The sequence below is a fragment of the Scyliorhinus canicula genome, chromosome 24 (assembly GCF_902713615.1).
Source record: "Scyliorhinus canicula chromosome 24, sScyCan1.1, whole genome shotgun sequence".
In the NCBI taxonomy this organism is placed as follows: domain Eukaryota; kingdom Metazoa; phylum Chordata; class Chondrichthyes; order Carcharhiniformes; family Scyliorhinidae; genus Scyliorhinus; species Scyliorhinus canicula.
Window position 1 is genome coordinate 25,127,555 of NC_052169.1, and position 15,255 is coordinate 25,142,809.

The following is a 15,255-nucleotide window of genomic DNA, read 5'->3' on the forward strand; positions in this document are numbered from 1 at the left end:
GACAGGTTCTACGCGGAGACCCCCCCGAGACAGGGTTACTGAAAGGGCGCTGGAGGAATTCGACCTGCAGAACACTGGGAAGGCAGGAGCACGGCTGAGGAAGGCCAAAGGGCCTGTCTACGAATACGGGGAGAAAGCAGGTAGAATGCTGGCGCACCAACTTCGCAAGGGGGAGGCAGCCATGGAAATTGGGGAAGTATGGGATGAGGGCAATGGGCAACACTGTCATAGGCCCAGAGGGGGTGAACAAAGTCTCTAGGGCGTTTTACAGTAAATTGTATGAGTCAGAATGAAGCAATTGATGGGCCAACTGAGGTTCCCAAAGGTGGAAGTTGATCTGGTGGAAGGACTGGGGGCCCTGATAGACCTGGAGGAGATGGTAAAGATTTTAGAGGACATGCAGTCGGGCAAGGCCTCGGGGTCGGATGGCTACCCTGTCGAATTCTACAAGAAATTTTCGGAACTGCTGTGCCCACTCCTGCTAAGGACCTTCAATGAGGCCAAAGAGAGAGGGACCCTCCCCCCAACAATGTCACAGGCTTCGATTTCACTCATCTTCAAACGAGAGAAAGATCAGCTGTAGTGTGAATCTTACAGACCGATATCACTTCTGAACGTAGACGCCAAACTGCTGGCCAAGATCTTAGCTGCTGGGATTTAGGACTGTGTCCCTGGGGTGATACGGGAGGATCAGACAGGCTTAGTCAAGCAGGCAATTGAACTCCGACGTACGAAGGCTCCTAAACATCATCATGATGCCCTCAAAGGGAGGGGAGGCAGAAGTGGTGGCGGCAATGGACACGGAGAAAGCCTTTGACCGGGTGGAATGGGAGTAAGTGCGAAGAAGGTTCGGATTCGGAGAGAGGTTCATAGGTTGGGTCCAGCTACACTACCAGGCCCCAGTGGCAAGTGTGTGCACGAATAGGGTGAGGTCAGAATACTTTAGGCTCCACCGGGGGACCAGGCAGGGGTGCCCCCTCTCCCCGTTATTATTCACCCTTGCGATAGAGCCGCTGGATATAGCGCTGCGGACTTCAAAGAGCTGGCGGGGTTGGTTCGGGCGGGGGGGGGGGGGGGGGAGCATCGGGTCTCACTTTATGCGGATGATCTGCTACTGTATATTTCTGACCCACGGGAGGGGATGGGGGAGGTCATGCAGATTCTGAGGGACTTTGGCAATTTCTCGGGGTACAAACTAAACAAGAAGAAAAGCGAGATGTTCGTGATACAAGCTAAGGGGCAGGAAAAGGGACTGGGAGAGTTTCCGCTGAAATTGGTCGAGAAGAGCTTTCGGTACCGAGGGATACAGGTGGCTCGAAAGTGGGATGCCCTCCACAAGCTTAATCGATCTCAGCTGGTAGAGCAGATGGAGGGGGACTTCAAAAGGTGGGCTATCTCTAGCAGGGAGGCTGCAGACCGTTAAGATCACGGTCCTCCCCAGATTTCGGGGGGGGGGAGCGGTGCTACCGAACCTTTGCAGCTACTATTGGGCGGCTAACATAGCCATGATTGGGAAATGGGTATTGGGGAGGGTTCGATGCGGGAGCGGTTAGAGGCGGCCTCATGTACCAGTACCAGCCTAGAGGCACTTGCAACTCTGCCGCTCTCGCCGGCCCACTACTCCTCTAGTCTGGTGGTGGTGGCGGCATTAAAGATCTGGGGTCAGTGGAGAAGGCACAGGGGGGTGGAGGGAGCCTCAGTCTGGACCCCGATACGCAACAATCACAGATTTGTCCTGGGCAGGATAGACTGAGGGTTTCAAAGCTGGCAGAGGGCAGGCATTAAAAGGATGGGGGACCTGTTCACAGACGGGACCTTCCCCAGCCTGAAAACGCTGGAGGAGAAATTCAGTTTTCCCCCTGGAAATGCTTGCAGATACCTTCAGGTACGCGCCTTTCTGAAAAGGCAGGTGGTATCATTTCCGCTGCTACACCCACGAGAAACCTTTTCTCTCAGAGTCGTCAGTCCATGGAATCGTCTTCCCCACAGAGCCGTGTAAACCGGCTCACTGACTATTTCCAAGGCTGAATTACAGACTTTTGACTGACCGGGTAATGAAATGGTGTAGTGGGTAGACAGGAAAGTAGAGGCCACAATCAAATCAACCATGATCTTATCAAATGGTGACATGAAGCAGGAGCTAAGTATATATGTTCTGTGCACTGATCCTTGGGGTCTATGTTCATAGATCTTTGAAAGTTGCCACTCAAGTGGATAGAGCTGTGAAGAAGGCCTATGGTGTGCTAGCGTTCATTAGCAGAGGGATTGAATTTAAGAGCCGTGAGGTGATGATGCAGCTGTACAAAACCTTGGTCAGGCCACATTTGGAGCACTGTGTGCAGTTCTGGTTGCCTCATTTTAGGAAGGATGTGGAAGCTTTGGAAAAGGTGCAAAGGAGATTTACCAGGATGTTGCCTGGAACGGAGAGTAGGTCATACGAGGAAAGGTTGAGGGTGATCGGCCTTTTCTCATTAGAATGGAGAAGGATGAGGGGCGACTTGATAGAGGTTTATAAGATGATCAGGGGAATAGATAGAGTAGACAGTCAGAGATTTTTCCCCAGGTGGAACAAACCATTACAAGGGGACATAAATTTAAGGTGAATGGTGGAAGATATAGGAGGGATGTCAGAGGTAGGTTCTTTACCCAGAGAGTAGTGGGGAATGGAATGCACTGCCTGTGGAAGCAGTTGAGTCAGAAACATTAGGGACCTTCAAGCGGCTATTGGATAGGTACATGGATTATGGTAGAATGATGGGGTGTAGATTAATTTGTTCTTAATCTCGGACAAAAGTTCGGCACAACATCGTGGGCCGATGGGCCTGTTCTGTGCTGTATTTTTCTATGCTCTATACAACCTTCTTGAACCTCAGGCTGCACTATCCCCTTCTTACTCTGCATGTAATGTGCATTGTAGTACAAGCTCTCCCTGCTAAAGCTGTGTTCTGTATAAGCATCTATCAAGCAAATTATTGGAAAGGGGCTGCAAATGAAACAGAGCCTTACTAAATAATTAAAGTTGAATTATAGACCAATTTTGTCATCATTCAGAGGGCTCAACGAGACCAGTACTATTATATTGATAATCCGTTCCTTTATTGATGCACTTGTAACAGCACAAACTGCAATTTGGTGATTTTGAATTTCAGAATAACCCGAATCTTCACAGTGCAGAATGAGGCCATTCAGCCCATCGAGTCTACACTGGCTTGCTGAAGCAACATTCTACCTCTTCCCACCCCCCTGCCTTATCCTTGTAACCTTGCATATTCTTCCAGGGGGCAAACCTTGCCTTTTGAGTACCTCGATCGAACCTGCCTCAATCTCCCTCCCAGGAAGTTCATTCATTATTCCAACCACCCTCTGGGTTCAAAAATCTTCATCACATCACTTTTATTCCCCACTGCCAAATATTTTGAATCTATGCCCTCTACTTCTTGGTGCTCTCTTTAGAGGGAACAGTTTCTCACTATTCACCCTGTCCGTACCCCTCAGGATCTTGAATCTCTCCATCAAGCCTCCTCTCAGCCTTCTTTTTCTCCAAGGAAAACAATCCCAACCTCTCCAATCTATCCTCGTGTCTACAGTTCTTTATCCCTGGAATCATTCTTGTGTCCTTAATATATCTCCAATGTCTTCACATCTTTCCTCAAGTATGGCGCCCAGACCTGAACGCAGTCTCCAGATGAGACCTAACTAGTGTCTTAGTTCAACATGACCCCTTACTCTTGCATTCAACGCCCCCACAGTGGCACAATGGTCGGCACTGTTGCCTCACAGCGCCAGGGGCCCAAGTTCAATTCCAGCCTTGGGAGACTGTGTGCAGAGTCTGCACGTTCTCCCCGTGTCTGCATACTCCGGGTGCTCCGGTTTCCTCCCACAGTCCAAAGAAGTGCAGGTTAGCTGGATTGACCATGATAAATTGACTCTTAGTGTCCAAAGATAAATGGGGTTACGGCGGGGGAGTAGGCCTAAGTGAGGTGCATACCCGATGGGCCGAATGGCCTCCTTCTGCACTGCAGGAATTCTAAGGTTAAAGCCCAAGATACAACATGCTTTATCAATTGATCTCTCAATATGCCCTGCCATCTTCAATGACTAATGGACACATACATCATGGTCCCTCTGTCCCTGCAATCCCTTTAGAATTTCTCCCACATCCTTCCTGCCTAAATAAAATACCTCTCACGTTTCCGCATTGAACTTCATCAGCCACTTGTCTGCCCACTCCACAAATATGGCAGTGTCCTTTTTAAGTTCAAGATTATCCTCATCAGTCTTTTTTTTTTTAAATTTAGAGTACCCAGTTAATTTTCTCCAATTAATGGGCAATTCCAGCGTAGCCAACCCACCTACCCTGCACATCTTTGGGTTCTGGGGACGAAACCCACGCAGACACGGGGAGAATGTGCAAACTCCACACGGACAGTGACCCAGGGCTGGGATCGAACCTGGGATCCCGGCGCCGTGAGGCAGCAGTGCTAACCACTGTGCCACCCTGTCCTCATCACAGTTGACACTGTCTCCAATTTTTGTATCAACTGCTAACTTTGGAATCGTGCCCTGAACTCCACAGTTTAGGTTGTTAATATATATCAGGAAGAGCAAGGATCTCAACACTGACCCGGAGAGAATTCCGCTGCATAGCTGAAAAACAACCATTTATCACTACTCTCTGTCGGATTATAAAATCAGTGGTGCAGGAGAATGTTAAAAGAACTAGCAACTATGATAACGTCCTTCATTGCCTCAAAAGCTCACATGGATGTGAGGATCTTGCCTGATAAAGCTCCTTGATTTTGACAGTCATTGCAATTATGCCCAAGATAGTTTACTCTGACGTTTTACATCAAAGGTTGTCAACTCAGTATACGTCACAGGAATTCAAGGTAAAACATGAGGTAGGACATGGGGTTCAAATGGTTTGAACACTGTACAAATAGGATAATAGACACAAAGGGGATACATACTGGGGAGGCAGTGGTGTGGTGGTATTGTGACTGTACTACTAATCAAAAGTCAGAGGGGACAAGGTTCGAATCCCACCATAGCAGATGGTAAAATCTGAATTCAATAAAAATCTGGAATTAAAAAGTATGATCATGGCCATGAAACCATTGTCGACTGTCGTAAAAACCCATCTGGTTCATCAATGCCCTTTAGGGAAGGAAATCTGCCGTCCTTACCCGGTCTGGCCTATCAATGCTCTTAAATTGCCCTCAAGGAAGGACAATAAATGCTGGCCCAGCTAGCGACGCCCACGTCCCATGAACAATTCTTTTTAAAAGCCATTGGTGTGCTTAAAATGCTGGTCATTGTCAAATTGGGATGTCAGGGTCAGCTTGATGGGCTGAAAGGTTTTTTCCACTCATCCTCAACGACCCTTAAGCTCCTGAAAGAGGTTGATGTTTTCAGTGTCTCGGCCTCCACAGCTTTCTGTGGTAGAGAATTCCACAGGTTCACTGCTCTCTTGAGTGAAGACATTTCTCCTCATCTCAGTCCGAACACCATGTCCTGAGGCTGGGAACCCCGGTTTTCAAGCCCATCTGATGCAATAAACCAAATCAGAAAGACTCCCCTTCCTGATGTAAAATGCCTTCAGTGACAAATCAATGGTTACACAGTCCTTAAGCTTGGGGTGAATTTCAAACAATAAACACATCACTGAAATAGCACATCAGTTCACACATTTCCAAATGTCCACGGTTGGCTGAAAGCAGCACAGAATCGGACACATTATAACATTTGTCACTAAAATCTTGGCAAGCTCATTACATTTTACAGAAGGCATGTAGAATTCAGTTTTGAGGGATATTTAGTGTGCAGGTTAACAAAAGCAGAATACAATGTTTGACGACCATGAAGTAGTAAGACAGTCGTGGTGCATAAAAAGCTAAGATACCCAAAGCTTACTTGAATCATCTGCCTCCAGTGACACGGAAGAACCAACAGCTACAAGATGAGGGTCAAACACCTTTCTTGATTTTGCCAAGGACATCTGCCAACAGAAACGGTGAACTGTATTGATCTCGTGTTCTTCGATCAAGGGGCACGGATTTGACGGATACAGGTCAGGATAATTGTGCAGACGCAACAATAGTTTCAATTTCAACTCATTTAAGGTCTGTCTAGACCATGGGCAGGATTTTCCACATGCCTTAAACAACCAAAACAAAACTAAATTTGACCCCCCAAGTACAATGCACGCATTAAAATAATGGCCAACCAGTGGTTAGCACTGCTGCCCCACGCGCCGAGGTCCCAGATTCAATTGCGGCTCTGGGTCACTGCCCGTGTGGAGTTTGCACATTCTCCCCGTGTTTGAGTGGGTTTCGCCCCCACAGCCCAAAGATGTGCAGGCTAGGTGGATTGGCCATGCTAAATTGCCCCTTAATTGGAAAAAATGAACTGGGCACTCTAAATTTATCGAAGAAAAAAAAAAAAAAGAGTTCTACATTCGTAAAGTCTCACCAACTCCAAAACTTGAGTATAAGGATTGACTGAAGCAAATTATTGCAGAGGCTGGAATCTGAAATGAAAACATGAAAAATGCTGGACAATTTCAGCAGGTCCGACAGCATCTGTGGAGACAGAGAAGGGAGCTAATGTTTCCAGTCTTTGTCAAAGCTTTGACAAAGAGCCACCTAGACTCGTTAGCTCTGGCCTCGCTCCACAGATACTGTCAGACCTGCTAAGATTGTCCAGCATTTTCTGCTGTTGTATAAAGACTGATTTTTCCACGTCACCAGCCGGCTGTGACAAATGTAACAACCGCCTGGCCCAGTTCAGTAGCGTTTCAATATTGCAGACTAAACAAATCGGTGATTTTGCTGCAATTATTTGGCAAGTAGAACACATGCCAATATGTGGCAGCCTTGAGGTTTTAATGTTTCTTTGTCTGAATATGTAACCGAGAAAGCAATGGGAGCTTCAAAGCAGTTTTGTGTCCAATATTTAAAATATTGAACATTTCTGTGGACAGATAGGAACTGTTATGAAAATAGCAAACTTAACAGAGAAGCATAAAATGTGCTTGTTGAAATTGCACACTGGAGAAAGTGCTAGTCACTGTCAACGGACAAGGAAACCACCGCACATCCTAACATTCACTCAAAGATGTTTACCGTGGCACTTGAAGAGTTTCTGAAAGGACCCCAGCTGCTGAGAATCTGGGATAAGGGGCAGAGATTTCCGGCCCTTCCTGCTGGAGGGTTTTCCGACGGTGCCACCGGAGAGGCATCCAAAACTCCGTAGACTTTGGCGGGACCAAAAAATCTGACTGGCGGAAAAGACGGCGCAAATTCCCGGCCAAGGATTCTCCATCACAGTCATGAATGCAGTGCACTCAGAAACACAAGACAGGATTCGGGAGAACATCACGGCAGTACTCCGGGATGATATCTCAGTAGGTTAAGGTAAACGGTGGAAGATATTAGAATTAGAATTAGAATTAAAACAGTACAGCACAGAACAGGCCCTTCGGCCCTCGATGTTGTGCCGAGCAATGATCACCCTACTTAAACCCACGTAACCCGTATCCCAACAATCCCCCCATTAACCTTACACTACGGGCAATTTTAGCATGGCCAATCCACCTAACCCGCACATCTTTGGACTGTGGGAGGAAACCGGAGCACCCGGAGGAAACCCACGCACACACGGGGAGGACGTGCAGACTCCACACAGACAGTGACCCAGCCGGGAATCGAACCTGGGACCCTGGAGCTGTGAAGCATTGATGCTAACCACCATGCTACCGTGAGGCCCGTATGGGGGGATGTCAGAGGTAGGTTCTTTATCCAGAGACTAGTGGGGAAGAACTTCTTCACCCAAAGGGTTGTGAATCTATGGAATTCCTTGCCCAGTGAAGCAGTTGAGGCTCCTTCATTACATGTTTTTAAGGTAAAGATAGATAGTTTTTTGAAGAATAAAGGGATTAAGGGTTATGGTGTTCGGGCCGGAAAGTGGAGCTGAGTCCACAAAAGATCAGCCATGATCTAATTGAATGGCGGAGCAGGCTCGAGGGCCCAGATGGCCTACTCCTGCTCCTAGTTCTTATGTTCTTATGAATGGAATGCACTGCCTGTGGAAGTTGAGTCGGAAACATTAGGGACCTTCAAGCGGCTATTGGATAGGTACATGGATTACGGTAGAATGATGGGGTGGAGATTAATTTGTTCTTAATCGAAGACAAAAGTTCGCCACTACATCGTGGGCCGAAGGGCCCGTACTGTGCTGTATTTTTCTATATTCTATGTTCCTGAAATGAAGCCATATGTGTAGAACTTAGTAACAAAAAAGGGGTCAATCACATGTGTTCTACAGGCCCCAAACAGTCAGGGAGAGATGGAAGGGCAGATATGTAGCCAAATCTCGAAGAATTGTAAGAAAAATCAGGTAATAATAGTCGTGTATTTTAACAGTTTTAACGGGCCTAAATGTGGATTAACTCCCCAGGTTCAGATGAGGTGCAGCCCAGGTTGCCAGGGGAGGTAGGGGACAAGATTGCAGTGGTTCTGACAAAGATTTTCAAATGTCCTCTAGCCAGCAGAGAGGTACCGGAGGTTTGGAAGACAGCTAATGTGGTGCTATTATTCAAGAAGGGAAGTAGAGACGAACCTGAAATTACAAACCAGTGAGACTAACCAGTGGTAGGGAAGCTACTGGAAAAAACTCTGAGGGACAGAATTAATTTCCACTTGATAGGCAAGGATAGACAGCATGGCTTTGCCAAAGGGCGATCATGTCTGACAAATTTGATTGAGTTTGAGGAGGTGATGAGGTATGTATATGGGTGCAGTGCGGTTGATGTCGTCTACATGGACAGTAATAAGGCTTTTGACAAGATGTTAAGAGTCCATGGGATCCAGGGTAATTTAGTAAACTGGATCTAAAACTGACATAGTGGTCGGAGGCAGAGAGTGATGGTCTTTTGGTGACTCAAAGCCTGTGTCCAGTGGTGTTCTGCAGGGATCGGTGCTGGATCCTTTATTGTTTGTAGTGTACATTAATGATGTGGATGTGAATGTAGGAGGCATGATCAGTAAGTTTGCAGATTGCACAAAAATTGGTGGTGTGGTAAATAGTGAGGAGCAAGGCCTTAGATTACAGGACGATATAGACGGGCTTGTTAGATGGTAGAAGACACGGAAAGTGTGAGGTAATGCATTTTGGGCGGATTAACAAGGCAACGGAATATACAATGAATGATCGGACCCGAGGAAGTACAGTGGATCATGTTAGTGTGCAACTTCATAGATCTCTGAAGACAGCAGGGCAGTTTGATAAGGTGGTTAGACCTATGGGATTCTTGTCTTTATTAACCAAAGCATTGAACACAGGAGCAGGGAGGTTATTCTGGAGCTGTATAAAACGCTGGTTAAGCCCCAGCTGCAGTAGTGTACACAGTAGTGAGGGCAGCACAGTAGCATTGTGGATAGCACAATCGCTTCACAGCTCCAGGGTCCCAGGTTCGATTCCGGCTTGGGTCACTGTCTGTGCGGAGTCTGTACATCCTCCCCGTGTGTGCGTGGGTTTCCTCCGGGTGCTCCAGTTTCCTCCCACAGTCCAAAGATGTGCAGGTTAGGTGGATTGGCCATGCTAAATTGCCCTTAGTGTTCAAAATTGCCCTTAGCGTTGGGTAGGGTTACTGGGTTGTGGGGATAGGGTGGAGGTGTTGACCTTGGGTAGGATGCTCTTTCCAAGAGCCGGTGCAGACTCGATGGGCCGAATGGCCTCCTTCTGCACTGTAAATTCTATATAGTCTATATAGTTCTGGTCACCACACCAAAGAAAGGAAAGGATTGCACTCGAGAGGTTGCAAAGATTATGCACCAGCTTGTTGCCTGGGCTGGACGTTTCAACCAACAAGAGAGACTGGCTAGGCTGGGGTTTTCACTGGAGCAGAGGCGGCTGGGGGTGACCCTGATTGAGATGTATAAAATCATGAAGGACATGGAAAGGGTGGACAGGCAAGTACTTTTCCCCTTCGTGGAGGGGTCAATAACCAGGAGGCAGAGATTTACAGTAACGGGCAAGTTTAGAGGAGATGTGAGGGGAAAAAAGGTTTCACCCAGAGGGTGCTGGGAATCTGGAACTCACTACCTGCAAGGGCGATAGAGGCGGGAACCCTCACAACATTTAAGAACAACAGGTTTATTTGGAATCACTAGCTCTTGGGAGCGTAGCTCCTTCATCAGGACTCACCTCATGAAGTAGCTGCGCTCCGAAAGCTAATGATTCCAAATAAACTTGCTGCACTTTAACCTGGTGTTGGAAGACTTCTTACTGTGCTCACCCCAGTCCAACACCAGCATCTCCACATCACAACATTTAAGAAGTCTTTAGATCAGCGCTTGAAATGCCGCTGCATACAAGGTTACGAGCCAAGTGTTACACAACGGGGATTAGAATAGATAGGTGCTTGATGGTCGGCACGGACGTGATGGGCCGAAGGGCCTCTATCCCTGCTGTAAAACTCTATGACATCACACCAACCTTTGTCTTGATGGGTGATCGGGAGGAAGACGATCTCTCGGGAAAAGGAATGCTTTCAACAAGCTCACAAACACTTTTGATTTTCTGATCTGACATCCTGACATGAAGTAAAGGGAGTTCGCCAGAGACCTTAAATCTGAAAAACAAACACTTCCCTGTTGGATTCAGCATTGCAAAATTCCAAATCGTAAGGCGTAAGAATTCTCATCAATCAAATCTAAACTAGAACTACATCAAATAATCAAAAGACAATCGGAAGATCACTGCAAACCATACAGTCAAAGAAAGGAGTGTGTCGCCCAGTAATGACAGTGTGACTTAACGGTAGTACCCTGCCCTCATGGTGGGAGGCCAGAGTGAACTCAAATCAGGTGACAGGGTCCCTTAAAATGTACGACACGCAGTTATTTTTCCAGGTGCACCAGGATGAATGTGCGTTCCACACTCTCCATCCAGTGTCAGCTAATGGGCCAGGCTAAGTTTCCATTTATTTTTATGGAGCTAGAAGATCTGGGACGTGAACCACTGCACTCCAGGTACTATCCACGTGGCACGGCACAGCAGCACAGTGGTTAGCACTATTGCTTCACAGCACCAGGGTCCCAGGTTCGATTCCCGGCTTGGGTCACTGTCAGTGCGGAGTCTGCACGTTCTCCCCGTGTCAGCGTGGGTTTCCTCTGGGTGCTCCGGTTTCTTCCCACAAGTCTCTAAAGACGTGCTTGTTAGGTGAATTGGACATTTCGAATTCTCCCTCAGTGTACCTGAACACGCGCCGGAGTGCGGGGACCAGGGGATTTTTCACAGTAACTTCATTGCAAGCCTACTTGTGACAACAATAAAGACTATCATATTCAAATGAATCTGGCCTATCTTCAGCACTAGTGGAGAGTTATTTGGTGTATTCCGGGCAGTCAATGGTTAAAATCTAGCCCACTGTTTTGAGCAATAGAGACATCATGTCATGAACTTAATATGTCACTGAATAAAACAAATTCTATTGTGATGATATAATTAATTGGTTTTTAAAAAAATAAATATTAGAAATAGTCACTCATCTGTGAAAAATGCAAATCAGTGACCTAGATAATGCATTCGGTGCTTTTATTCAATATGTTCCTGATGCTGCAGACATTTTTTTTTTTAAAACAGTGTAAACAAGTTGGCTTGCAAGCTGTACCAGGGTCAGCGATGGGGTGCCTGGCATTTAGCAGAGCGGCCATTAATCCTCGCCTTATAATTGACAGCACGAAGATGGAAACATTGGGAACCACTAATTCTGGGTGTGGAACGTGCGACACAGTTTACGGGCAATTGTGAGGGACAAAGGAGGAGGACAACAGCCTGCTGACTTGGGTGGATTTAGGGGGTGGGGGCAGCAGTCAGAAGGCCGCATTACCGGGTTGGATAATAATGGCTGAGCAAGCCTGAGCAAGGTTGTGCAACACTGAATTATTTTGGATTTGTGTAAAGGTCAGGTCTAGTACCAAGATGGGATGAAAATGGCACAATTTGAACATGGACAAGCAGCTTTTTTTTTTAAATTCATTTACGGATGTGGGCATCGCTAGGTAGGCCAGCATTTATTGCCCACCCCGAGTTTCCCTTCAGAAGGTGGTGGTGAGCTGCTTCTTGAACCGCTGCAGTCCCGGAGGCGTAGGTACACACACAGCGCTGTTAGAGAGGGGGGTCCGGGATATTGCCCCAGGGACAGTGAAGGATCGGCTGATATATTTCCAAGACAAGGTGTTGAGTGGCTTGGAGGGGAACCTCCAGGTGCTGGAGTTTCCAAATATCTGCTGGTCTTGTCCGTCTGGATGGGCAGTCGTGGGTTTGGAAGGTGCTGTCGAAGGAACCTTGGCGAGTTCCTTCAGTGCAACTTATAGATGGTACCCACTGTTCATCAATGGTGGAAGGGCGGCACATGGCATAGTGGTTAGCACTGTTGCCTACGGCGCCGAGGACACGGGTTTGAATCCTGGACCTGGGTCACTGACCTCGTGGAGTTTGCACATTCTCCTCGTTTCTGCGTGGGTTTCGCCCCCACAACCCAAAGATATGCAGATTAGGTGGATTGGACACACTAAATTTCCCCTTACTTGGAAAAAAAAAAATTGGGTACTCAAAATTTTTCTTTTTTTTTTTAAAATGTCTGTGGAAGGGATAGCAATCAAGTGGGCTGCTTTGGTCTGGATGGTGTAGAGCTTCCAGGGCTGTTGGAGCTGCACTCGCAAGTGGAGAGTATTCCATCACACTCCCTGACTCCTGAAGGAACATAACAGACATCTACAGACGCTGAAAGGTGCCTTCGTACAAACGGGATATGGCGCTTGACTCATCGCTCGACAGTTCCAACTCGCCACAGCAAAAGACCGCACCGACAAAATGGAACACAACTGACACAGAGTACCCTTCGTCGCCCAGTACTTCCCCGGAGCAGAGAAACGACGATATCTTCTTCGCAGTCTTCAACAAGTCATCAATGAAGACGAACATCTTGCCAAGATCATCCCCACAACCTGCCTTCAGACAAGCGCACAATCTCAAACAGACCATTGTTTGCAGCAAACTACTCAGCCTTCAGAACAGTGACCACGACATCACACAACCCTGCCATGGCAATCTCTGCAAGACGTGCCAGATCATCGACATGGGTACCACCATTACACGTGAGAACACCACCCACCAGGTACGTGGCACATACTCGTGCGACTCAGCCAACTTGTCTACCTGCAGGAAAGGATGTCACGAGGCGTGGTACATTGGTGAGACTATGAAGACGCTGCGACAACGGATGAACGGACATTGTGCGTCAATCACCAGGCAGGAATGTTCCCTTCCAGTCGGGGAACACTTCAGCAGTCAACGGCATTCAGCCTCTGATCTCCGGGTAAGCGTTCTCAAAGGCGGCTTTCAAAACGAGCGACAACGCTGAATCGCCGAGCAGAAGCTTATAGCCAAGTTTCACACACGAGTACGGCCTCAACCAGGACCTTGGATTCATGTCACATTACATTCATCCCCCACCATCTGGCCTGGGCTTGCGAAATCTTACCAACTGTCCTGGTTTGAGACAATTCACACTTCTTTAACCTGGGATTACCCTTCTCTCCAGTTGCTCCATTTGGGCCTGTAAAGACTTAATTACCTGCAAAGACTCGCATTCAAAGTATCGTCTTGCATCATGGACTTTGTCTTTATACAGTAGTCCCCCGTTATACCGCGCTCCGCAATACCGCGGTTCGCGATATACGGCGGGGGGCTTATGGACCCCAACTTACTTGACTCATTTTAAACTCTTTTTGAAACAGCACCTTTTTTAGCCGCGATGATTAGACCGATTAGCAGCGATTATTACCCGCGATGATTAGACCGATTAGCAGCGATGATTACTGTACTGTAAAACGATTAGCCGCGATGAGTAGCCGCGACCGATTAGCCCAATTACACAGCCATAAAAGGGATACCTTTTCCAGTGCAGGTATCTTCGAGTTCAGTTACTGTCGTTCAAAATGTTTAAGCGCAAGTCTTACTCAGTGAGTCAAAAGATACATTTGATAGACCGGCTTCGAAACGGGGAAACAAAGGCAAAATTATCCAGAGAGACTGGTGTACCAGAGTCAACCCTCCGTGGGTGGGTGAAAGATGAGCCCAATTTAAGAGCATATGTTCGGGCAGTTTCTCAGAGTGAAGGGCTTAGCAGGAAAAAGGCAAGGAACGCTAGTGACAGTAACTTGGAGAAGGCTGTGTTCACCTGGTTTGTCCAGGAACAGTCTGGTGGCACCCCCCTATCTGGACCTATCATCAGGACTCAGGCTGAGAAGTTCCATCACCAGCTCCACCCAGAGGACAGCAATTTCGTAGCCAGCAAGGGTTGGCTCCATCGGTTCCAGAAAAGACATGGGATAGGTGCAGTTACCATCAGTGGTGAACAGAGATCCGCCGACTCAGGAGCCGCAGCAGCCTTTCCCGACATCCTCAAGAACTACATGGTGCAAGAGGAGCTGACCCCAGAGCAACTCTACAATGCAGATGAGTCAGGGCTTTACTGGAAGATGCTGCCTGACAAGACCCTAGCTGTCAAGGATGATGCCCACAAGACTCTGGGGTACCAGCAAGCCAAGAACAGGCTCACCATCCTGTTTGCCAGCAATGCCATGGGAACACACAAGCTGAAGCCATTGATTGTGGGCAAATTCAAGTCTCCTAGATGCTTTCACCACATCAACATGGAGAACCTACCCATTACCTACCGGAACTCTGGCAAAGCCTGGATGACAGCTTCCTTATTTGAGGAGTGGTTCTTCAAGTTCTTCGCACCCAGTGTCAGGGACCACCTTAGTGCCCGCAACTTACCGCAGAAGGCCACACTCTTACTGGACAACTGCTCAGCCCACCCTCAGGGAGATGTTCTCAAGACCAGGGATGGGCAGATCCAAGTGCTCTATCTCCCAAAGAACACCACCAGCAAGATCCAGCCATGTGATGCTGGCATCATTCAGACCTTCAAGTCTGTGTACAAAAAGGAACTGATCCTGGAAATGATAGACTCTCCTCTCACTGTCCCAGATTACCTGAAAGCCATCACCATCAAGGATGCCTGTTATCTGGCAGGGAAGGCCTGGGGAGCTGTGACAGAGAAGACCATCGCCAACTGCTGGAACAAGGCCCTAGGAGCAGCACTCCCACGACCCCAACATTACCCGGATGAAGAGGATTTCGTAGGCTTTACTGAAGCAGAGATCAGGGCAGCTGAGGAGA

At 47.7% G+C, this 15,255-nt stretch overlaps 1 protein-coding gene across 7 annotated transcripts in view; it reads right to left on the bottom strand.

Moving 5' to 3' along the window:
• Nucleotides 1–15,255, bottom strand: part of vps13c (vacuolar protein sorting 13 homolog C) — a 368,173-nt gene that overhangs the window by 220,536 nt on the left and 132,382 nt on the right. For all 7 annotated transcript variants that reach the window (XR_005458698.1, XR_005458696.1, XR_005458697.1 and 4 more), the window contains 2 exons: nt 10,498–10,633; nt 5,914–5,998 (listed from right to left, as the gene is read on the bottom strand). Coding sequence is in view for 4 of the 7 variants with exons in the window: in XM_038784422.1 (XP_038640350.1) it covers nt 5,914–5,998; nt 10,498–10,633 (221 nt within the window). In the remaining 3 variants the exon portion in view is untranslated. The remainder of the gene's footprint in view (nt 1–5,913; nt 5,999–10,497; nt 10,634–15,255) is intronic.